The sequence below is a fragment of the Ziziphus jujuba genome, chromosome 12 (genome assembly GCF_031755915.1).
Source record: "Ziziphus jujuba cultivar Dongzao chromosome 12, ASM3175591v1".
Taxonomy (NCBI): Eukaryota; Viridiplantae; Streptophyta; class Magnoliopsida; order Rosales; family Rhamnaceae; genus Ziziphus; species Ziziphus jujuba.
In genome coordinates this window covers 20,452,211-20,478,411 of record NC_083390.1, presented here as the reverse complement: position 1 = coordinate 20,478,411, position 26,201 = coordinate 20,452,211, and the positions used below count along the sequence as shown (strand labels likewise).

The 26,201-nt window shown below is 34.0% G+C and overlaps 1 protein-coding gene across 8 annotated transcripts in view; it reads left to right on the top strand.

Annotated features, from left to right (window-relative positions):
* Positions 1–25,890, top strand: part of LOC107412730 (uncharacterized) — an 84,500-nt gene extending 58,610 nt beyond the window's left edge. The window contains exons 1-7 of one of the 8 annotated variants that reach the window (XR_009635173.1): positions 20,913–21,169; positions 21,300–21,398; positions 21,896–22,009; positions 22,245–22,339; positions 22,430–22,729; positions 23,190–23,355; positions 25,242–25,890. Coding sequence is in view for 1 of the 8 variants with exons in the window: in XM_060813458.1 (XP_060669441.1) it covers positions 11,680–11,789; positions 12,012–12,109; positions 12,196–12,200 (213 nt within the window). In the remaining 7 variants the exon portion in view is untranslated. Of the gene's footprint in view, positions 1–11,679; positions 11,790–12,011; positions 12,110–12,195; positions 12,663–20,912; positions 21,399–21,895; positions 22,010–22,244; positions 22,340–22,429; positions 22,730–23,189; positions 23,747–25,241 lie in introns of those variants that run through there. The other 7 variants (XR_009635171.1, XR_009635169.1, XR_009635166.1 and 4 more) reach the window with 7 other exon arrangements.
* The last annotated feature ends 311 nt before the right edge of the window (positions 25,891–26,201 follow it).

Sequence of the window (26,201 nt, the reverse complement as noted above, 5' to 3'; positions counted from 1 at the left end):
CAAGATATACAATGTAGAAAACAAACATCTCAGACAGCATAATCCTATGAACGAAACAGTAAAGAATTGCATCTGATAGTTTTTAATTCGACTTAGGTAAGCTAAATCTTTCATCATCTTGCTCCCACACCCAAACTTATGGGCGATCCATTCACTGTGACGTTGTTCATAGGTATTTGGAAGTCAGAATTAGCCTCTGGCGTCGGAGGGCAGGGACTGGAGGCTTCTTTTAGCGCAAGCTGCGAAGGTTTGCAGGGTCATTTAGAAGATGTACTGTTCAGTGGCATAAATGGTAAATTCGAAGGGATATTTTTGGCGGGAAGGTTAAATAGTAAGGCTGCATGGAGTTGGGCCTATTCATTATTAGGGACTCGTTAAACCCAACTTCTATTTGGATTAGCCAAGCTATGTGTCACGGTCCCACCGTTCTAGGTGCGCAATGGGGCCGTGCGATGCTTACTCGCCCCTCGCGGGTAGTAAGCCAATCGTTAATGTCCCTTGCAAGCAAATAACCCACACGATATTATTATTGTGCAAGCACCAAGCAAGCAACAAAATAAAGCATGTAATCACAATCGTTAACAAAGGGTCAGTAAATAAGGCAACAACACAATTAAATAGAAATGCATTTGTTTTATTCGATCGCGATGGAGAGAACAACAGAGAGGTTTACAAGCATGCTATTAAGAGTTCTCACCTATGCCAGTGGTCTAGCCCAACTACTCGCCGACTAGCCACCTCCCTCTAAAGAGCTTATTTAGTCATTTTAATCCTGGTAGGAATATACATGAAAATGTGCGAGGAATCATAATGGCACTATTTCCTATGAAACAAACTATGATCCAAGCAAGTGACCTTGGGCTTGACTAATGGCCCTGGATAAACTTGGCTTGGTGTTTACAACCAAAATAACAAGGGACGAGTGACTTTAACATCCTCCCTCACCTATTCAGTCGATGTCCTCGACAGCTCAACTGCTTTGATCTCTTTCTCCCAGCTAGTCTCGTCGTCTTCTAGTCCCTTCCACTTGATGAGATACTCCCATACTGGTTGTCGGTGGACATGTCTGATTCTCTCGACTAGGATCTCCTCCGCTTCCTTCCCGATCTTCGGCTGCTTGATGTTGACGTCGGCTCTGGCTGGCTTGTTGCGTGTTGGATCTTCTTCATCTGAATGATATGGCTTGAGGTTGCTCACGTGAAACACAAGGTGCACCTTCATTCACTCTGGGGTTACTACTTTATATGAGGCTCTCCCAACCTTGGCAATGATTGGCATTGGCCCTTCATACTTCCTCATCAATCTTGGGTCTCTGTCTCGAAGCCAACGGAATTGTTCTCGTGTAAGTTTCATCATCACCATGTCTCCCACGTTGAATTCTAAAGGTTTTCGCTCTTTGTCTGCCCATTTCTTCATTCGGTCGGCCGCCTTCTCCAAGTAGGCTTTAGCTATCTCCATGTTGCTCTCTTCTACTCCTTGGTGAAGTTGAAGGCCTTTGGGTTTTTGCCGTCATATTCATCGACAGTATGTGGTAGTAAGGGTTTCTGGCCATTGATTATCTCGAATGGACATTTGTTCATAGGAGAACCTTTTTGAGCATTGAACCAGAATTAGGCTACGTCGAGGAGTTGTGCCCAATTTTTCTGGTTGGCACTGACGAAGTATCGTAGGTATTCTTCCAGCATGGCATTGAATCTCTCGATCTGTCCATCTGTTTGCGGGTGATAGCTAGAGGAGATGTTAAGTTGCGACCTGAGAAGCTTAAATAATTATGTCTAGAAGGACCCTATGAACTTCGCATCTTAATCACTGACAATATGTTGGGGCACTCCCTAGTATTTTACCACAAATTTGAAGAATAGGCGGGCAGTCTCCTTGACCGTGCAGTATTTAAAGGTCGAAATGAAAGTCGCATATTTTGAGAATCTATCCACCACCACCAAAATACTTGTTAGATCCCTGATCTTAGGAAGGTTGGTGATGAAGTTAAGTGATACGCTCTCCCAGGGGCGAGTAGGTATGAGAAGTGGTTCCAATAACCTCGGTGGTTTCTGTCTCTCCACCTTGTCTTGTTGACATACGAGGCAAGTTCGGTGGTTTGTTGTGCACAGTGACTTTGTTCAATGCTCGATAGTCCACACATAGGCATAGACTTCCATCTTGCTTCTTCTGAAACAGCACCAGGGCACCATATGGTGCTTTTGATGGTCTAATGCACCCTGCTTCCAAGAGCTCTATCAATTGCTTCCTCAGTTCAGTCAGCTCCGGGGGAGCCATTCGGTATGGCGCCGTTGCAGTGGGTTTTACTTCAGGGGTCAGCTCAATTTTGTGGTCGACGTCACGTCAAGGAGGTAAGTTCCTTGGTAAGCTATCCGGCATCACATCCTCAAAGGATTTCAAAGCTTCTATCATGATGGGATGGGTTGGTTCATCATCCTCTCATTCTTTGGTTACTATCAAAGCCACATAAGATGGTTCTCTACGCCTTAGCCCCTTCTTGAACTGGAGGGCTGATAAGAGCTTCGAATCACTTAGTTGCTTCCTTCGTGCTGAGATTACTCCACTTTGCTCTCCCATCATCAATAAGCTGTTAGCAGTAGGAATGGGGATTGCCTTCTTCTCCACCAGGAAGTCCATACCTAGAATAACGTCAAAATCATCCATTTGGACCACAATCAGGTCCACATAATCCTCCCAAGTTCGCAATTTGAGAGGTACCTGCTTTGCCAGACCCACTGTGGGCAAGGCTTTGGAATTCACAGCCTTCATCTGTCCTGCATCCCTGTGCAGGTATAAGCCTAATCTTCAGGCTTCGCCTTCTGAGCAAAAGTTATGGGTGGCCCCCATATCCACCATTACACTCGTCGCAGTTTTCCCATTGATTATTACATCTACAAACATGAGACCTTTCTCATTGGTTTTCTTTGCCAAAGCCGCTTATCTATTGAGGGCGTTTAGGAATCTTAGTGCCCCCACCTGAGCACTATCTTCCCTTTCTCTGGTCTCTTCTTCTTGCATTTCCCCTAGTTCTTGTGAATGAATAGAAGCTTGTAGGGCATTGAGGGTTGTTCTATGAAGACATTCCGCCACTTTGTGTGGGCCATTACATAGGAAACATGCCATCGGTCTGGGTTTGGTCCTGAATGCATTGAATGTTCGAGGAGGAGGGTCTCTTGTGCTCGGAACTTTTCTATTGTTGCCTCCTCCAGTCTTTGGGACATAGGTAGGTTTAGGGAACCTATTATTGTTAGCACCCGGAGGTGACAGTTGCGGTCTTTGATTACTGGGGCTTTCTGTAGAGTAATCCATTAGGCGCTCTGCAGCCCCTATCGCTGAAGCTAGATCTTGCACTCTTTGTCTTTGTAGTTCTGTCCTGGCCCAAGGTTTCAACCTTTCCAGGAAGTAGAAGAGCTTATCCTTCTTGGACGTATCGCGAATATCAAGCATAAGTGCCGAGAATGCTTTCATGTAATCTCTCACATTGCTGGTTTGCCTCAATTCTCTCAAGTGCCTCCAGGCAATGTAGTCCACATTCTTGGGAAGGAATTGGTTCTTAAGTTCCTTCTTAAGTTGATCCCACGTGTCGATAACACATTTATTGTTTTTGATGTCCTCATATTTTGATCGTCACCACAGTTTTGCATCATTCATTAGGTACATGGTGGCCATGGTCACCTTTATCTCCTCTGAGTCCGGTTTTACCGCTCGAAAGTATTGTTCCATATCGAATAGAAAGTTTTCGAGCTCCTTGGCATCGTGCGCACCTCCGTACGCTCGGGGTTCCGGCACTTTGATCTGCCCATAGTCCACTCCCATCGGGGTAGCTCGTTGATTTTCAACTGCTCGCATGGTGAGGGCTAGCTTAGTATTTATTTGCCCCATTTCTATCTTTAATGCTTCCACGGTGGCTCGAAAGTCCTTTGTCAATTCGTTCACCGTAGACATTAGGCTGTCTATGGCCTCTTCCACTACTCCATCTCGCTCGTCTACAGTTGGGCTCAAAAGGCCAGTATTCCCGCATGGGGTTTGTTTATTCTCGAGTGCACTCACTCGACTGGCTATGTCATCGATTGTCTCCATCTTTTCAAAGACCTCCTGCCAGTTGTGGCCTTTGATGTGTGCATCTACAATGCCAGCAAGCTCCCCGAGCTGCTGGTCGATGATATCGAACCGCATTTCATTTGTCAGCTTCGGCATCTTGTGCGAATGACTCCCAACCTTGCTTTGATACCAACTGTCATGGTCCCACCGTTCTAGGTGCGCAATGGGGCCATGCGGTGCTTACTTGCCCCTCACGGGTGGTAAACCAACCGTTAATGTCCCTCGCAAGCAAATAACCCACATGATATTAGTATTGTGCAAGCACCAAGCAAGCAACAAAATAAAGCATGTAATCACAATCGTTAACAAAGGGTCAGTAAACAAGGCAACAACACAATTGAATGGAAATGCGTTCATTTTATTCGATCTCGATGGAGAGAACAGCAGAGAGGTTTACAAGCATGCTATTAAGAGTTTTCACCTATGCCAGTGGTCTAGCCCAACAACTCGCCAACTAGCCATCCCTCTCTAAAGAGCTTATTATATACATGAAAATGTCCGAGAATCATAATGATACTATTCCCTACGAAACAAATTATGATCCAAGCAAGTGACCATGGGCTTGACTAATGGCCCTGAATAAACTTAGCTTGGTGATTACAACCAAAATAGCAAGGGACGGGTGACTCTCACACTATGCTTGTGCATGATCTACTTCGGCCCATTTATGATTTCTGGGGCCAGAAAATCCGCATTCTAATGTTTCTATTATTTTTGTGATTAAAAAAAATATATATTTCGATTGTTTTGGACAAATACGAAGTTTCAAAGATTCTTAATTCTCATGTTGCAGTATTCTCTTCAAAATTTCAACCAAATAAAATAAAATAATAATAATAAAAATTCTTCTGTTGTAAAAGGTATTTTTATCTTACACGGTGTACTTTTGTAAATGTAAAATAATAATAATAATAATAATAATAATAATAATACTAAAAAAATGAGAATATCATTTTGTAAGAAAATGAATTAAAAATAACTCACCAACCCATCCTACACTACCTTAATCTTACCCTAATCTTCCTTCAACATCGATCCTTAGTGAGATTTTAATTTATTTAAGCAATCCTTGGTGAGATTTGATTTTATTTATTTTAAAGAAATACTACATTTTAACTTAATTGACTTATGCTACAAACATTACCTTCCACCTTCCATTATTAAATTGTATGTAACAAGTGATATTTTGATGGCATATTACTTATTCATGATAAGTAACATTTTCATATAAAAATACGAGTTAATTGTACTTTAGTATCTTCAATTTTCAAGTTTTTACAATTTAGGTTTTTAACTTTTGATTTAGCAATTTATATTTTGATGTTTCAATTTTTTATAATTTGAACCTTATTTGACTTTTGACTAATGGATTTAATTTTCATTTTATTAAACTATATTAAAATTCAATTAAACTATATTAAAATTCAAACTATAAGATATTAAATTGCAAAATATTAAACCTATTTATAAAATTTTGCACTTTGAACTTTTTCCTGGATACTCATCCTCCCTCCACCTCTTGGGTGGTTCATTTTTGCCTTGTGTATTGCTTACTTTGTGAAGGTCATTTCCGAGTTCATTTATCCTACACTTACAGAATTGCTATCACACGGAGTTATTCAGGTCCTCCAAACGCGAAGCAGCGGAATGGACAGCAATCAATCCAGTTTGAATGGATAACACAATAGCCCTCCTCTCTAGTGTGAACTTGCTGTTTTATTAGTCCAGCTGCAATCAAGAATACTTGCCAAGAAGTTTGATGAAATAATAGAACTTCCATAACTAGTCTTTAAGGTATTAATATTTAAAGGTATTTTGTTCCTTTTTTTCCCCTCCCATTATAGAGGGTTTTTTAGTTTTTCTTGTTGTTGATTAGAAAATGTCAGCGTTGACTTCAGTCAAGGCCTAGAAAATCTGGTAAAAACTTTACTGGGAGTACGGGCTACTGCAGTTTTATTCAGTGTGCAAGGATATCAATAAAAAAAGTTTTATGATATATGTTATGATGCTGAAAATTGTATTGCTGTACTTGATTTTTGTTGAAAGTTGGTCCACTGGGCTTTGAACAAAATGACTCTGTTTCCTGAATTTAGGCTTGCTTCCTCGCTCAGCTTGCTCTGTGTTGCGATTTGCTAGTAATTAGAAAAATTATTAATTCCAGAGATTGTAGTGTTATCAGTGTTTAAAAAAGGATGCTATCATAGTGAAGTGTGTTCACCCTGCTTTTGATTTATAAACATTGTAATGTTACTAGAGCTTTGGCTTAGGGCAATGTTTGTTCCAAATGGTTTCCAAAAATAATGCTGCATTATAGAACAATAGAAAGTACTGCCTCACCTGAGAAAGAATTTCACACTTGTTTGAATTTGAGTTGGACATATAGCGTTGATATTGTCACCTTTATGATGTTTATAGAATATAATTTCAATAGTTTTAGTTGGGGAAAAAAAAAAAAAAGTTTGGGAAATCATTTGTGATCCTCTGTTATATATTCAAAGGTAGCGTAGCAAATTATTTTAACAAATTCATTTATATATTTATTTGCTGATCAAGTATCAATTTTGAACTCGCTTATTTAGTAGGATATTTGGCAGTAAATGAATTCAAAATTTTGTGTTGATCTGTGTTCATAATGGATTATTCTAAAGTATCTTCTTGTTCGTTTAAATTTTACTTACGAGATAATTATTGCTAGACCAACTTAGATAGAATAGTGACAAAGAAGGATAAATTTAATTTCGTGACTAGGCATAACACTTTTCTTCCTAACTAAGAAAGTGCATTAAAAATCTTACTACAAGAAGTAGCATGGTTGGGCAGGATTGTGGGAATATATATGGAGCTGGAAATAATTTTGGCAGGACAGAGCAAAGTAGCTAGAAGCAATAGATAGTAAAAACTACAGCAACTTAAAACTGAAAAAGCCTAAATGAATTTCTTAAATCTCAACCTTACATCTTTATAAGGCATTTGCAATGCCTTATATTATGAAATTCCAATAAAAAAATGTCATCTTTTACAAGGACCTTTTACAGTGATGTTAGATGCTAATTTTGCTGATTGTCTCAACGAAAATTTTTTCCTAGTGCTTATTGACTTTCATAACTGGTACTCGCACTTGGTGTAATCCTATATCTTTTCTATACCATGTCTTATTACCATGTGTTCATAATTTCTCATGTGTAATCCTATTTTATAGCGCTTTCTCCCGTAGACTATGCTTACTCATGAATATGGGTAGCGTCTCTATAATATTTTTTCTCTCATTATACTAGTATTTATTACCTACCCCCGAAGACTGCTTATGTATTTTATAAACATAGTGTTGTCTCAAGAAGGATATTTGCATTCGGTTACTTGCATTTCACTAGAGAATTGACCTGTACAAGGTGCATGGTGCTCTGAAAGGAAAGGCTGGTTCATGGATCCTTGCTCTCAATGGGGGTGATGTCAATATCATGAAGGCTGGACCTCAGGCAAACAAGTTTGAAGAGTCTATTACTAACCTCTTTGATGAAGATGCAAATGAAGATGCTTGACTTTCAAGTTAGAACTTCTAAGACTAGGTGCAGTTTTCGCATCTGACTCGTCGAGACTGCCATAAATTCGTACACATTTTTAAAGCGTAATTTTTGTGAGTTGCTCTCACCACGGCTGCTTTCAAAGGATGTGTATAACAGGGCAGATTGGAAGAGGGAATGGAAGTAAATTCACTTGAAATTTTGGGCTATATATATAAATATATAGCGAGGAGGGCAAGTATTCATATCTTCCTCTTCGTCTTGCCCATTTATATGCATGCCGTTGTAGTTCCTACGTGTTTTGGGATTATATGTACAATCCATAGTTGTTGAATATTTGATTAGTATAAGTTCATTCTTTCAATTCTGAGACCTCCCTGGTACCCATCCAATAGACAACGGATCTCTCTCTCATGAAACTCGCACATACACAAGGGAAAAGTTCACATAGAATTGGTTATATATTTTCATGTTTACTTGACATTTTTACAGTAAATTTCCAAAATAAAAATAATTAACATAAAAGAAATGAAGATGATCTAATTATGATATGACAAATAACAGTATATTAACAATTGAAAATGATATAAATAAGTAAATTTTAAATGGATAAATGAAATATAATAAATGAAACTGCAGTTGATAATTTTTCTTAATATATTGAGAAGCCCTAAATAATAAACACAAGAGAAAGTAACATTCATGTTTTTCATTAAAATATATTACCATACATAATAAAACATTAAAAAAGCAGTAAATATCAGTAGTAATATTGAAAAATAAAAGAAGCAAATATTATTCTAGTAACCTGAAGAAATTTTTTTATTTTTTATTTTTTGGCACTCAACCAGGAAAAAAAAATACAATGAAGAAATTGCAAAATAAAAAAAAATAAAAAAAAGAAAAAATTGCCGAATAGATGTTGCAGAGATAACCTTGATGGGCTTTATTATGTTGGGTAATGCTTAATTTGGGGTTTGGGCTTTAATGTGTTGGGTATAGTGCTACACACCCTTAATGGGGCTGCTCATAATACATACTTTTTTTTTTTTTTTTCCGATTTATAATAGATACTTGTTGTTCCCCCAAATAAAAAAATAAAAAAAAAATTTAATTTCATAATCCATTTTAAGGTTTAAAATAGTAAAAAAAAAAAACAAATTGGATACTAAATCAAACATATTTACTGGAAAAAATAAATCTAGTATAAATTGTTAGAAAAATGTAATTTTTCATGATTTATAATTCTTAAAAAATTGTAAACAAACTTATGCATAAGCAAATGTTACTGAGTTTTGCAGCCGTAAAAAGAATTTAAACATCTGGTCCCACATTGAGTATGCAATAGCTTATTCAACAGTTAATTAACAAGTGTACGCGTTTTAGGAAATCGAAGAAAGGCACAAATAAATTAGATAAAACGGGGAAAAAAAAAAAAAAATATAAGGTCAAGTGTCATAGCGTGGCGCGTCAATTCCTCAACATGCAAAGATGGAATGTTATATATTCCCAAAAAAGAGACCGAGATGTACATAATCCATGAACATAATCCATGAAATGTACATATACAATTATATATAAGAGACCCGAAAAGTCCAAGCTACAATTATATATTACATATACAATTATATATAAGAGACCTGGCCCACCCTCTATGGAAACATTTCAATTATATACAGGAAGGTTTCAATTATATACAGGAAGGTGCGCCAGGAAGGTGCGCCATCATAAACACTATAAGAGAGCTCATTATTTTCTTATAATCAGTTTGTATACGAGAGCTCATTATTTTTTTAATCAGTTTCTATTGATGATCAGTTTTTATGTTTTTGAATCAGTTTCTATTTATTGTGATGTCCAACGAGATTTTTATGTATTTGATGGCCACTTTGATTGGTTTGCTACAGTTGATGTATGACGGAAAGAACGCCTCACCATTTGATACGCATTATACCACTATGGTATTATTTTTTGTTTTTTTGTTTGTCTATGTCATTGCAGCAATCGCAGAAAAAGAATTACCTCAACCTCAAAATCCAAATTATACTGGAATTATGTCTAAAACTAAGCTCTTTTCTGGGTGTTTTGCCTTGAATATGCTCCTACTTATCCTCATTCCACCTTTTGGATGGTTCACCTTGTCCTCGTGTTTGCTTACTTTGTGAACGCAATTCACAAATCATTATTTGATTTACTAAAACAATTGTCATTTCATGAAGTTATTCAAGTCATCCTGACATGGGGAGGTGGAATGTATGGCCATAATCATCCAGGTTCAAATGGAGAAGACAATAATAGGCCTCCTGTCTAGTCCGAAGTCGAAGTTGTATATGAAATGTAACATAATAGAGTTTTTTTGGACTTTTTTTTTTTTTTTTTTTTCTTGTTGTTGAATGGGAGTTGTCATTGTCGAAACATAATAGGTCTTCTATCTATGTAGACGTATGAACTAGTTGTTATGTTAGATGAGCAGTTGGATGAAATAATATGAAGAAAAATTCAAATTATGTTATTTTTTGTGTAATTAGTTATCTATTTAAAATGTGGTTGGTAAAAGTTTTGACTTTGTTAATTGGCCAAAATAATTCAATAATTTTTTGAGTTCCATCCGAATTCCAAAAGTATCAGCAAATAAATGAATTCTTTAATATATATATATATATATATTTTTTTTGTGAATAAATATTCATTGCTAAAAGCACAAAAAACCTCCCAAAACGGCAGGAAGTTACAAAAAGAGGTCACTTCCAAGAATGTCAGGAGCTAACATGTCCAAAACATCACCTGGAAGTGAACCAGAATTACAGTTAACTGAGTCAAACAACAGACCAGAGTGGAGAGCTTTCTCGGCTAGCAAGTCAGCCACCCTATTGGAACTTCTAGAGTTCCAAGACAAAATCCAGTCTTCCTTCCCAAAAACCGATCTAAGATAGATATAATCATATCCTGTTTCCCACTCTGAGGGGTCTTCTGGGGTGTTATTAATGCCATTGACCACCATTCTACAGTCCGAGGACCAAAACAGGAAGTTCCACTTCCTCTCTTCTACCACTTCAGCCGCCCAAGTAAGAGCTTTCTCCTCAGCTTCAAGGGGGAAGCACAGAAAATGAGATTGGAAGCCATGAAAATGACCTCCCCTTTCCAGTCTCTAACGATAAAAGCAATTCCAGCTTGTCCATTGCAGAAGGCTGCATCAGTATTGATTTTCGACCAACCATTTGGCCAAATAACTCAACAGATTTTTGACTTCCATCCAAAGTATCATCAAATAAATGAATTCGTTAATATCTATATATATAATATTTTTTTGTTGAAAAGGTGCTTTATTAGCTCCATCGGCTAATTTTTGTTGAAAAGGTGCTTTGCTGAAATATAATTTCTAAGTTTTGAGTTGGCTTTGTTGAAAAGGTACTTTGTAGCTCCATCGGCTTCTGGTGGTGCGCCTGCTTCTTCGAGTTTGGGTCCTGTTATCTAGGGCCAGTACGGTGCGTTTGGTGCGGTGACGCTTGACTAAGGGAAGCGCGATATGTCGCAGAAACAAATCCAAGTCCGGCCCGTGAGGTTAGTGTTTTTTATTTTTATTTTTTTGTAATTTCTAAATTTATGAAATTTTAGTTCTGGGTTTGTTGCTAAGAATTTTGTATGAGGGAAAGAAAAATGAAGAATTCATTACCTGACTAGAGTCTCAGTAGAAGTAAGATCCTTTAAAATTATGAGAATTTTCATTTATAGTCCACCCGAGTAAAAATTAACATCTGATTTTCATAGTGCAGAGAGTAGAAAATCAATGAACTTTGAGCTGAATTGGTAATAAGAAAACTCTGTGTGAAAGGATCTAATTATTTGATAGTAATATATCTGTGAGTTTGTTCGAGTTCATATAGAGACCTGTTTTAATTCCAAAATCATTTTCCACAACCGGTCTAATTTAATTTATCGTATTGGTTGCATAACTGTGATAGTTTTGGTAATTTTTGAGAGATCATTATTGGTATATTGTCTTATAACTTTCAGTTGAATACTTTTAGCTACATTTTAACTGGAATATTTCCTCCAGGGACTGGGGAGTTCTGCTGATATGGTAAAACTTGTAGCAATCAATGCCCGGCCAACCATACTAGTTTATTCGCCGTTCACTTCCTCAAGCAATGTCGAGGGCATCAATTGGTAGGTGATTTGACAGGGCCCTAAACTTACTATTGTAGAATATTACATGTGATGACCTTTTTTTTTTTTTTTTCTTTGCTGAAGCTATAAAATTACCATTTTTCAGTTATTCCCTTAACTTTTTAACTATTGAATGTTAAATATTTTTAGTTTCCATTGAATTAATCGCATGGCATGGTTCTTAATTCACAATATGATATGAAATACTTTTCTGTTGTGAAGGACGCTTGCAGATCCTTCCTTTTTATATAAGCTTCTTTTAGAGCAGGCTACTGCAATTGGTTGCTCAGTTTGGTCGGAGTTTAAGAAAAGAAGAATAGGTATATCTTCCTTTGATGACAATGGATTGAAATTGTCTGGTATTTGCATTGAAATGCTGAAGTAACCGATGTTTGCTTTACTATAGGATAAAGCAAGAATGGGATCTGGCACTTGTTCATGTACTCACTGTTGCAGCATGCAATGCTATTGTTTGGTTGCTTGCTCCTTGTCATTCATATGGGAACATGTTCAGGTTTGATTTGCAAACTACATTGCAGAAGCTCCCAAACAACATATTTGAAAGAAGTTATCCGCTGAGGGAATTGGATCTAAAAAGGAGAATACACTCTTTCTTCTATAAGGCTGCCGAGTTGTGTATGGCTGGGCTAAATGGTGGAGCAGTGCAAGGTTCTTTATCAAATTATCTAGCCAGTAAGAAGGAGGGAACGTATGAAGCAAAAGAAAACCTACGTAAACTGTTTCTTTTGTAAAACTAAATAGTACTGATTAGAGTTTGTCAATAAGAATGAAGAAACCGTTGTGACTTCTGTAAAAGTTTAAATATCAAAGAATTTACCCTGCAAGCTTGAGAAGCATTGGTTTATGAACTTTTGAGAAAAAAAATTATTGAAGAACTATTCTATGATGGATGAAAATAGAATTAGTTTTTGGTTGTGCTGTGACTAATTTTTATATGTTATGTTTACATATTTCAAATATAACATTCTCTGGGGAATGTCATGAATTTGGAATAGATTTATGGGTTTAAGAAGAGTTGTTATTTGAAAAAAACGTGTTGCCCTTGATTGTTGTTTTGAGTGAAATGGGCGGCTTACTTACTATAATAAATTAAATTGGTCAAACTAATTTTGTTCTCTGCACTTGTTAACTTGTTTGGCAGGTTATCTGTGTCAATACCTAGTGCAAGCAATAATGCACTTGGTTACGGTGGCTTTCCTAGGACTCTATGCTAACATGAGATGTCAGCTCTTATGTGGATATGACAGAGCAATGTTCAACCACGTTGATGTCACTAGAGGAGCACTGTTTTTCAGCATAGCATTGAAGTTTTTCTCTATGAAACACTTATTGGCTGCTTATATTTGCTACATATGTGAGACATTTAAATTGGTTTCCCTCATTTTTTGGCCCGACTCTGCTAGGGGCTTTTTTTATTTATTTATTTTTTTTCCACCTTTGTGATCTTTACTGTTTGGTCTTCTAAAGATATGTTATTCTTATGGTTTCATCTGAATGATTATGCATTAGTTGTCTTAATTTTTCCTTGTCTCATATTGAGTATCTTCACAATCAATATGCTTGCCAGTGGGATTTTTCTTTTTCTTTCTCTTTTTTCTTTTTTTAATAAATTTGAAAAGTCGGTGGATAGTTATGATTTTACCTGAGGGAACCCATTCGATTTCTAGAAAGGATTACTAATCCTTAGCCTTTCGGGGAATCCTTCATCAGTGATCAGTTCACTACTGGATTGATCTAGTTTCCATTGCTAGCACTATTGGAATATCAGCAGGGGTATGCCAATTGGGTAATTTCTTTTTTGTTTATTTGTTTATTTGTTTATTTGTTTATGTGTTTAGTTGTTTTACTTTTCTTGTTAAAACTAATAGGGCAATTTACGTTTGGTTAGAGGGAGATGGTAATTTTTTTTATTTTTTTATTTTTTATTTTTTTTGGTTTTGTTTCATATATATGGTTGCGTCTGAATTTGACTTGGGGAGTATTTGGCTCTTGGTTTAGTGGAGTATCTATCTTAAAATGGTCGTATTCTTTTTAATTATTTTAAATTGTATGATATGTTAGAATCACCAGTACTGGATAGTACTTCGTGTTAGATTTTAAGTGTGTAATTATAATATATTGCTTCAGATGTAAGATGTATTTAAAAATTGTTACTTTCGAAGAAATAAAAATGTATGCGGGGAATCATAAACAATGTTTAGATTTGTTGATGACGAATGAGCTTTTCGCCATTTTATCAGTTTTGATTGGTTTACTTCAATTGATGTATCAAGAAAATGTCCCTCACCATTTGAAATACATTATGAAAACTATGGTTTTGTTTCTTTATTTTTGTGTCAATATTGCATCGAAAACATATTTACAACTACCTTATCCTCATAACCCAAATCAAGCTAGGATTACTTCTAAAATTTAGCTATTTTCTGGATCTTTTGCCTGCTTGTATATACTCATACTCATCCTCCTTCCTCCTCTTGGGTGGTTTATTTTTGCCTTGTGTATTGCTTACTTTGTGAAGGTCATTTCCGAGTTCATCTATCCTACACTTATAGAATTGCTATCACATGGTGTTATTCAGGTCCTCCAAACACGAAGCGCAGAATAGACAACCATCAACCCAGTTTGAATGGAGAACACAATATGTCTCCTGTCTAGTGTGAAGTTGCTGTTATATTAGCTGAGCTGCAATCAAGAATACCTACCAAGAAGTTTGATGAAATAATGGAACTTCTATAACTAGAGTTTTTAAGGTATTGATATTTAAAGGTACTTTTGTCCTCTCTTTTTTTTCCCTGATAGAAGGTTCTTTAGTTTTTCTTCTTGTTGATTAGAAAATGTCATTGTTGACTTGAGTAAAGGCCTAGAAAATCTAGTAAAAACTTTACTGGGAGTACAGACTACTGCAATTTGATTCGGTGTGTAAGGATATTAATAGAAAAAGTTTTTATGATATATGTTTCGATGCTGAAAATTATATTGCTGTACTTGATTTCTGTTGAAAGTTGGTCCTCTGGCTTTTGAACAAAAGTAACTCTGTTTCCTGGATTTATGCTTGGTGCCTTGCTCAGCTTGCACTGTGTTGGTGATTTGCTAGTAATTAGAAAAATTATTAATTCCAGACATTGTAGTGTTATCAGTGTTTAAAAAAGGGTGCTATCATAGTGAAGTGTGTTTCCCCTGCTTTTGATCTATAAACCTTGTAATGTTACTAGAGCTTTGGCTTAGGGGAATGGTTGTTTCAAATGATTTCCAAAAATAATGCTGCATTATAGATTAATACAAAGTACTGCCTCACCTGAGAGAGAATTTCACACTTGTTTGAATTTGCGTTGGACATACAGCATTTATATTTTCACCATTATGATGTTTTAGAATATAATTTCAATAGTTTTAGTTGGGGAAAAAAAAAAAAGTTTGGGATATCATTTGTGATCTACTGTTATATATTCAAAGGCAGCTCAGCAAATTATTTTAACAAATTCATTTATATATTTATTTGATGATCAAGTATCAATTTTGAACTCGCTTATTTAGTAGGATATTTAGCAGTAAATGACATTCAAAATCTTTTGTTGATCCGCGTTCATAATGGATTACTCTAAAGCATCTTCTTGTTTTTGTGAATTTTGCTTGTGAGTTAATCATTGCTGGACCAACTTAGATAGAATAGTGACAAAGAAGGATAAATTTAATTTCATGATTAGGCATAAGGCTTTTCTTCCAAACTAAGAAAGTGCATTAAAGATCTTACTGCAAGAAGCAGTATGGTTAGGCAGGATTGTAGGAATAAATATGGAGCTGGAATTAAGTTTGGTAGGACAGAGCAAAGTAGCTAGAAGCAATGGATTATAAAAATTACTACAACCTAAAACTGAAAATGCCTAAATGAATTTCTTAAATCTCAACCTTACATCTTTATTAGGCATTTGCAGTGCCTTATATCATGCAATTCCCATCAGAAGTTGTCATCTTTTACAAGCAGCTTTTACAGTGATGTTAGATGCTAATTTTGGTGATGGTCTCAACGAAAAGTTTCACTAGTGCTTATTGGCTTTCATAACTGGTACTCGCACTTGGTGTAATCCTATATATTTTCTATACCATGTCTAGTACCATGCATTTATAATTTCTCACGTGTATTCCTATTTTATAGCGCTTTCTCCCATAGACTATGCTTACTTATGAATATGGGCAGTGTCTCTATAATAATACCTTTTTTCTCATTATATTTAGTATTTATAAACTATCACAAACACTGCTTATGTATTTTATAAACATGGAATTGTATCAAGAAGGATATTTCTGTTCGGTTATTTGCATTTCACTATAGAATTGACCTGTACAAGGTGCATGGTGCTCTGAAGGGAAAGGCTGGTTCATGGATCCTTGCTCACAATGGGGGTGATGTCAATATCATGAAGGCTAGACCTCAAGCAAACAAGTTTGGAGAGTCTATTACTAACCTCTTTAATGAAGATGCAAATGAAGATGCTTGACTTTCAAGTTAGAACTTCTTTAGGTGCAGTCTTTGCATCTGACTCGTATATATTTTTAAAGTGTAATTTTTGCGAGTTGCTCTAACCACAGGCGCTTCAACGAATGTGTATAATTAGGCAGAGTGGAAGAGGGAAAGGAAGTAAATTCACTTAAAATTTTGATAAATTTTGAGATATATATATATATATATATAGCGAGGAGGGCAACTATTCATTTGAATCGAATAGAGTGTCTTCCTCTTCGTCTTGCCCACTTGCATGCTGTTGTATTTCCTACGTGTTTTGGGATTATATATACGGTCCATAGTTGTTGAATATTTGATTAGTATAAGTTCATTCTTTCAATTCTGATAGCTCCCTGGTACCCATCCAATAGACAACGAATCTCTATCTCATGAAACTCGCACATACACAGGAGAAAAGTTCACATAGAATTGGTTATATATTTTCATGTTCACTTGACATTTTTACGGTAAATTTTGAAAATAAAAAGTAATTAACAAAAAGGAAATGAAGATCTAATTATGATGTGATAAATAACAATATACTAAGAAAATGGTATAAATAAGCAAATTTTAAATGGATAAATGAAATATAATAAATGAAACTGCAGTTGATAATTTTTCAAAGTATACTGAGAAGCCCTAATTAATAGACACAAGAGCAAGTTACATTCAAGTTTTTCATTAAAATACATTACCAAAAATAATAAAACATTAAAAAAGCAGTAAACATCGGTAGTAATATTGAAAAATAAAAGAAGCAAATATTATTCTAGTAACCTGAAGAACTTTTTTTTTTGGCACTCAACCAGAAAAAAGAAAAAACAATGAAGAAATTTAGCACTTTTCAATACTAAAGTTGCAAAATCGAAAAAAAAAATAATAATAATAATGCGGAATAGGTGTTGCAGAAATAACCTTGATGGGCTTTATTATGTTGGGTAATGTTTAATCTGGGGTTCGGCTTTAATATGTTGGGTATAGTGTTACACCCTTAACTGGGCTGGTCATAATGCATTTTTTTTTTTTGGTTTTTTTTTACGATTTAAAATAGATACTTAATAAGTATGTTATTCAAAAAAAAAATAAAAAATTCATAATCCATTTGAAGGTTTAAAAGAAAAAGTTTGATAACTAAATCAAACATATTTACCATATTGTATATCTAAATACTAATTTTTGGATTTGATAGCAATTTCATTTTGGAAATAAGAGAAACGGTAACAAATTCGATACTAAATCTAACATATTTACCATATTGTATATCTAAATACTAATTTTTGGATTTGATAGCAGTTTCATTTGGAAATAAAACAAACAGTATGATACATTTTTATATGAATACAAAATTTCAAAAGTATGGTACATTTTTTTTCACCTTTATTTTTGAAAATTATAATTTATCATATCACATTTCAGTTTATAACTTTTAAAATTTTATACAAAAACCTTCTAAAAATAATTACAACATAGAGGCCATTTTACTTTTTTCAGAGTTGTTAAATAATCTAACACAATATCAAGTTAAATAGAAAGAAAGAAGATTATGTAAATCGTGCCATAGTGTGATTGTTAGTGTTTTGGTCTTTCCTTGCCGCATGAACCCCTAAACATTACAACCTGGGATTTGAACACTTTTTGTCATTTACTTTTTGATTGGAAAAAAGAAATCTAGTATGAATTGTTAGAAAATGTAATTTTCATGATTTATAATTCTTAAAAATTTGTAAACAATCTTATAAATAAGCAGATGTTACTGAGTTTTGCAGCCGTAAAAAGAATTTCCAATGACCGATAAATGTAATATTTGCTTCTTTTGTTGTTCGATATTACTACCGATATTTAGTGCTTTTTTAATGTTTTATTATTTATGGTAATATAGTTTAATGAAAAACTTGAATGCTACTTTCTCTTGTGTCTATTATTATATATTAGTTATACAAAACTAATCAATCAATGATGACTTTCCAATGACCTTCCATGGAAAGTAATATCTTAAATATTCCACGGCAAAGTAGAGTTTTCAATATGAAAACAAGTCTTAGTGCTTATTCTTCACTATTGGGGGCAAAAAAAGGCAAAAAAAGTGCTTGTTTTTCGACATTGGGAGAAAAAATAAATAAATAAATAAAAAGTGCGTGCTTCAATATTGGGGGGGAAAAAAAAAAAAGGTGCAAAAAAGGTGCTTGTTCGTCAGCATTGGCCAAAAAAAAATCGCTTGTTAATTAACAAGTTTTCAACATGCAGAACACTTACATACCTTATATATACGTCACTGCATCCCCTAATTGCTCTGCATCCGCAACAACTTCCACTGCATTCCAATCAACAGCCACAGCATCCCTGCACATAAGAACAAATTGTTCTTGTGCATCACAAGCATCCTAATCAACAGCCACTGCATCCCAATCAACAGCATCTTGTGCATCCCAACAAGAGCATCCACAACAAGAACAAAATTTCTTGTGCGAAGTGCGCGCACAAATTGTTCTGCATCCGCAACAAGAACAAAAGAGTTCTGCATCCGCAAAAAAAGTAGTGCGCTTATTTTCTTATTTCTGGATTTACGAGTGAGTTTTCTTATTTCTGATTTTTCCATTTCCATAGCAGTTTCTTATTTCTAGATCTGATTTTTCCATTACCATACCAGTTTCTTATTTCTTGTAAAAAGTGCTAGTGCAAAGAAGGCAGAACAAAAGTAGTGCGCAGAACAAAGAGTTCTGCATCCGCTTACAATTCATATATACGAGTTCCACTGCATCCCAATCAACAGCTTATTTTCTTATTTCTGGATATGCCTTTTCCATTTCCATACCAGTTTCTTATTTCTTGTTTCTGATTTTTCCATTTCCATACCAGTCTCTTATTTCTTGTAACGTCCAACGCGATTTATGGGTTTTTTACGGCCACCTTGATTGGTTTGCTACAGTTGATGTAGGAAAGAACCCCTCACCATTTGATACGAATTATACCAATATGGTATTATTTTTTGTTTCTTTGTTTGTCTATGTCGTTACAGCAATCGCAGAAAAAGAATTACCTCAACCCCAAAATCCAAATTATACAGGAATTATGTCTAAAACTATCTCTTTTTTATTATTTATTATTTTATCAAAATATTAATTATTAACAAATAATACAGTTATTTAAAAGTATAAATTTTTTTTGTCTTTCTTGGTTGTATTTAAAAATATATATTTACTATCATAATATTAGATAATTAATTGAAAAAATATAATTTTTTTTAATCTTTTATGTTTATACCCAAATATATATAAAATCAATTTTTGTTTTGAAATAAATTTTAAATATATATTTATAATATTATATATATATATATATATATATATATATATAATTTTACTATAATGCATATTAAATATAGGTCTTAATCAAATTATATGTAATATTAAAATAAAAATATATATAACATACCATAAGTTATATATAATTTGATACTAATTTGTATCATAATGTACAAATCGATATATATATATATATATGGTATGTGTATATATATACATATGTCTTTTTAAATCCAAATTATTGTTAATTAAGTTATAATAATAATAAATATAATTATATTATATTATAAGGATTTAACATAGAAAAGTTAGTTATTTGCAAAAATTTAAAAAATACATTTGAATTTAAATTTTACATATGAAAAGAATTAAATAAGTAAATATTTTTTAATTTGAATTCTATAAATAATTTACCGTATAAGGTAAAAATGTATTTATAAAATAAATAATAATAATAATAAAAAATAATTAAATTACATTATATAGAAATTAATTATTTACAATGAATCAAAAAATACATTTAAATTTTAATTCAAATTCCATAAATGAAAAAAATTAGATAGGAAAATTTTATAAATAAAAAAAATTATATAGGTAAATATTTTTAAATTTAAATTTTATAATTAAATAGTATTATATATAGATGTTAAATTTATAGTTCTTAACAAATTTTTATAGTATAGATTAAAAAAAAATTCAAATACACTTATTAATATTAAAATTTTTAAATAAATTTTGGAATATAAATAATTATTATAAATTATTTTTAAAATTATTTATTATAATTATACATATCGTAATAGATGCTAGTTATTCTCATAATAATATTTCTACATTTTCTTCTTGTTGAATAGGGATGCCATTATTGAACATAATACGTCTTCTATCCATGTGGGCGTGTGAACTAGTCGTTGTGTTAGATGAGCAGTTGGATGAAATAATATGAAGAAAATTCAAACTGTGTTATTTTTGTGTAATTCGTTATCAATTTAAAATGTGGTTGGTAAAATTTTTGACCTTGTTAATTGGCCAAATAACTCAATAAATTTTTGAGTTCCATCCAAATTCCAAAGTATCAGCAAATAAATGAATTCGTTAATATCTACATGTATGATATTTTTTTGTTAATTGGCCAAATAACAATAAATTTTTGAGTTCCATCCAAAATATCAGCAAATAAATGAATTCGTTAATATCTCTATATATATACTATTTTGTTGTTAAATGAATTCGTGTATATATAATATTTTTTTGTTAAATGAATTCGTTAATATTTGTCAACAATTCAAAGCTGCCTGGGAATGTTTTACCGTCAGCGTTAAATTATAGAGTAATTTCAAAATAATTCCATTTTTTTTTTTTGGTAAATAAAATAATTCCATTATTTTAATATCACACTGGCGGAGACCCTGGTGAAGGAAGATGAAGCACACGATGTCTTCGATGGCCATATAGGTGGTCGTAGAGCCGCCGTTACACGACGGCAAATCTTTTGCCAAGACATATAAACAGAGCCTTAGGCTATCCTGTTTGGTTTTTGGGAGAGTGTGCGGAAAGTAAGAAAAATAATAATAATAATAATAAATGGAAATAAAAAGAAAAAGAGGGAAAAAGTTTGATCTTTTATTGTTATCTATTTTTGTTTCCATGGCTTTGTTGTACAGGTGCTCACGTCTTTGAGTTCAGGTCCTGTTATGAAGGGCCAGTACGGTGCGTTTGGTGCGGTGACGCTTGACTAAGGGAAGCACGATATGTCGCAGAAACAAATCCAAGTCCAGTCCTGAGGTTAGTGTTTTTTATTTTTATTTTTTTTAATTTCTAAATTTATGAAATTTTAGGTCTGAGTTTGTTGCTAAGAATTTTGTATGAGGGAAAGAAAAATGAAGAATTCAAGACCTGACTAGAGTCTCAGTAGAAGTAAGATTCTTTAAAACTATGAGAATTTTCATTTATAGTCCACCCGAGTAAAAATTATAATCTGATTTTCATAGTGCAGAGAGTAGAAAATCAATGAACTTTGAGCTGAATTGGTAATAAGAAAACTCTGTGTGAAAGGAATCCAATTATTTGATAGTAGTATATATCTGTGAGTTTGTTCGAGTTCATATGGAGAACTGTTTTAATTCCAAAATCATTTTCCACAACCGGTCTAATTTGATTTATGGTATTGGTTGTATAAATGTGATAGTTTTGTAATTTTTGAGAGATAATGATTGGTATATTGTCTTATTAGTTTCAGTTGAATACTTTTAGCTACATGTTAACTGGAATATTTCCTCCAGGGATTGGGGAGTTCTGCTGAAATGGTAAAACTTGTAGCAATCAATGCCAGGCCAACCATGCTAGTTTATTCGCCGTTCACTTCCTCAAACAGTGTCGAGGGCATCAATTGGCAGGTGATTTGACAGGGCCCGGCCCTAAACCTACTATTATAGAATATTACATGTGAAGATGTCCTTTTTATTATTATTTTTTTTTCCCCCTTTGCTAAAGCTATAAAATTACCATTTTTCAGATATCCCCTTAACTTTTTAACTATTGCATGTTGAATATTTTGAGTCTCCATTGAATTAATCCCACGGCATGGTTCTTAATTCACAATATGATATGAAATACTTTCCTGTTGTGCAGGATATTTGCAGATCCTTGCTTTTTATATAAGCTTCTCTTAGATCAGGCTACTACAATTGGTTGCTCAGTTTGGTCGGAGTTTAAGAATGAGAAGGGTACATATGTCTTCCTTTGATGACAATGGATTGAAATTGTCTGGTATTTGCATTGAAATGCTGAAGTAACTGATGTTTGCTTTACTATAGGATAAAGCAAGAATGGGATCTGGCACTTGTTCATGTACTCACTGTTGCAGCATGCAATGCTATTGTTTGGTTGCTTGCTCCTTGTCATTCATATGGGAACATGTTCAGGTTTGATTTGCAAAATACAATGCAGAAGCTCCCGAACAACATATTTGAAAGAAGTTATCTGCTGAGGGAATTGGATCTAAAAAAGATAATACACTATTTCTTCTATAAGGCTGCCGAGTTGTGTATGGCTGGGCTAACTGCTGGAGCAATGCAAGGTTCTTTATCAAATTAGCTAGCCAATAAGGAGGGAAGGTATGAAACAAAAGAAACCCACTTAAACTGTTTCTTTTGTAAAACTAAATAGTACTGATTAGAGTTTATCAATAAGAATGAAGAAACCATTGTGACTTCTCTGAAAGTTTAAATATCAAAGAATTTACCCTGCAAGCTTGAGAAGCATTGGTTTATGAACTTTGAGAAAAAAAATTATTGAAGAACTATTCTATGATGGATGATAATAGAATAACTCTTTTGTTGTGCTGTGAGTATAATGTTTATATGTAATGTTTTCATATTTCAAATATAACATTCTCTGGGGAATGTCATGAATTTTGAATAGATTTATGGGTTTAAGAAGAGTTGTTATTTGAAAAAAAAAAAAAAAATGTCGCCCTTAATAGTTTTTTTTCATGAAATATTCGGCTTACTTACTATAATAAATTAAATTGGTGAAACTAATTTTGTTCTCTGAAATTGTTAACCTGTTTGGCAGGTTATCTGTGTCAATACCGAGTACAAGCACTAATGCACTTGGTTATGGTGGCTTTCCTAGGACTTTATGCTGACATGAAATATCAGCTTTTATGTGGATAAGACAGAGCAATGTTCAACCACTTTGATGTCATTAAACTGGCGCTGTCTTTCAGCATAGTGTTGAGGTTTTTCTCTATGAATCACTTATTGGCTGCTTGTATTTGCTACATATGGGAGACATTTAAATTGGTTTCCCACATTTTTGGTCTGACTCTGCTTGGGGCTTTGTTATTTATTTATTTATTTTTTTCCACCTTTGTGATATTTACTCTTTGGTCTTGTAATGATATGATATTCTTATGGTTTCATCTGAATGATTATGCATTGGTTGTCTTAATTTTTCGTCGTCTCATATTGAGTATCTTCATTATCAATATGCTTGCCAGTAGGACTTTTTTTTTTAATTATTATTATTTTTTTAATTTGAAAAGTGGGTGGGATGGTTATGATTTGACCTGAGCACCGCACTGGATTGATCTAATTTCTGTAGCTAGCACTATTGGAATATCAGCAGGGGTATGCCAATTTAGTAATTTCCTTTTTGTTTATTTATTTAGTTTATTTGTTTTTCTTTTATTGTTAAAACTAATTGAGCAATTTACATTTGGTTAGAGGGAGATTTTTTTTATTTTTTATTTTTGATGGTTTTGTTTCATATATGGCTGTGTCTGAATTTGACTTGGGGAGTATTTGCTCTTGGTTTAGTGGAGTATATATCTTAAAAGGGTCGTATTCTGTTTAATTATTTTAAATTGTATGATATGTTAGAATAACCAGTACTGGATAGTACTTCGTTTTAGATTTTAAGTGCGTAATTATAATATATTGCTTCAGATGTAAGATGTACTTAACAATTGTTACTTTGAAAGAAATAAAAATATATGCCGGGAATCGTAAACAATGTTTAGATTTGTTGACTATGATAATGATATGTTTACCTGGTTTCATCTGATTTTACATTTCTGAACATGGGTGAGGCTCCATATACCTAGTGTCCTGTTATTGTTACCATGAAAATTCAATGGAAATGATGAATGCGAATTAACTAAATTTACTTATAATTATATCTGTGTCAAGTTAAATTTAGGCTTAATATGAATGTGCATTTGTTCTGAAAGTTCTACAGCATGACATTTGCTTTCTGGAAAGTGAGACATTCTAGTGTTATGACTGTTGAAAAAGGTAAAGCTACAAAATGGAAAAGGGGAGGGAGGATGCAGGGTAGCATGTGATGTTATTATCATATCATATGTAGTGTTGCCCTGGCTTTTGACTTATAAACATTATAATGTTGCTAGAAATGCCCTGGCTTTTGGGTTGAGGAATGTTTGTGTCAAATGGCTTCCAAAAGTAATGCTGCATTTTCTTTTTAGAGATTACTATGAAATTACTAGCTTACCTGAGGGAGAATTTCATAATTTTTTGAATTTGAGTTGCATGGGGTTTATATTGTCATCTTTATGATGTTTGTAGAATTTAATGTCAATGGTTTTATTTGAAAATATTTTCGAGTTCAATGTTTCCAAATCTCAATCTTGAATCTTTCTTAAGCATTTGCATTGCCTTGTATTATGCTGCGCATCTGAAGTGTCACCTTCAATAAGGACTTTTTTGGATGATATTGGATGCTGATTTTGATGATGGTCTGAATGGAATGTTTCTCTAGATCCTAATGTCTGTGGATGGTCTTAATGGCGATTTTGTCTAGTTTGTCCCAGAAAGGCATGCTTTATTTTCTGGCTACATGACTTTTCCCTTAATATATGACATTTTTTTCTTACTTTCTTCTACCAAAGGCTTACTGACCTCTGATGGCAAAAGTTCTTATAATGCTTATTGACTTCCCATAACTGGCATTAGACTTACCGTAGGCCTGTATTTTCTATATTATGTCTGTTATCCCATGCATTATAATTTCTTATATCTATTCCTATTTTCTAGTGTTTCCCCTACAGGTTATGCTTGCTCATTAATATTGCTATTTTATTTATTTATTTTTTTCCAATTTCAGACCTCTCTCATGTATGCTCCTCCATAAGAAGAGATCTAAACTTTATTGATCACACCAGTGATCTTGGGTGGAAAGAGCAGGCAGATCCTTTTTGCTAATTTCAGCTGTAGTTTTACTTGTAATGTAAGTTAATTTGGATCATTATGGTTTTGATTTTGTAAATTTTATGCAGATTTCGAAGATTGCAGCCTATTGTAGTTGACCCAGCTATGTACCTATCCAGGAGGAGCCAAATTTTTCATTGTACAGAAAAGAGGAAAACTCTTGACACTTTCAAGTTTTCACAGGCACAGTCCCTATCCTCTCTCTCTCTCTCTCTCTCATTCTCTATCATACTTTCTATCAAATTGAAGTTGTCTTCTGAGCTTTTTCATTAGTAGGAAATGCTGTACTCTTTTCTTAGTTTGCAGGTTTGCCATGGATTGCACTGAGCTGACCATTTTGGAATTTTGCATACTTGGTTGGGATAACCTACCCACCCTGCTTATGTATTTTATAAACGTAGTTTTGTCTCAAGAAGGATATTTTCATTCTGTTATATGCAATTCACCAGAGTTTAAGAACAAGACAGTAAACTGCGATTTGAGATGTATGATATGGGACAGTCCCCCAGGGATGAAGCCTCACTTCTTCAATACTTCTGATTATGGAGCCTCACTTCTTCAATACTTCTGATTATGATCAAATGCCTCAAAGTAGAGTTGCATTGGCAAGACAATTCAAGAATGATGATCCTATACGCTGAACATGGTTGATGAAAAGATCTCAAGCGTGGGCGTAATCGACCCATCCCAGGTGCATGGTGCTCCGGTGGGAAAATCTGGTTCGTGGATTTTTTCTCACCATGACATCGGGCAGAGTTGAAGGGGGAATGGAAGTGCATTCACTTGAGATTTTGGGCTATATGTAGCTAGTGGGGCGAGTATTCAATGTTTGAGCCACCAACAGCCTTTGAATCGA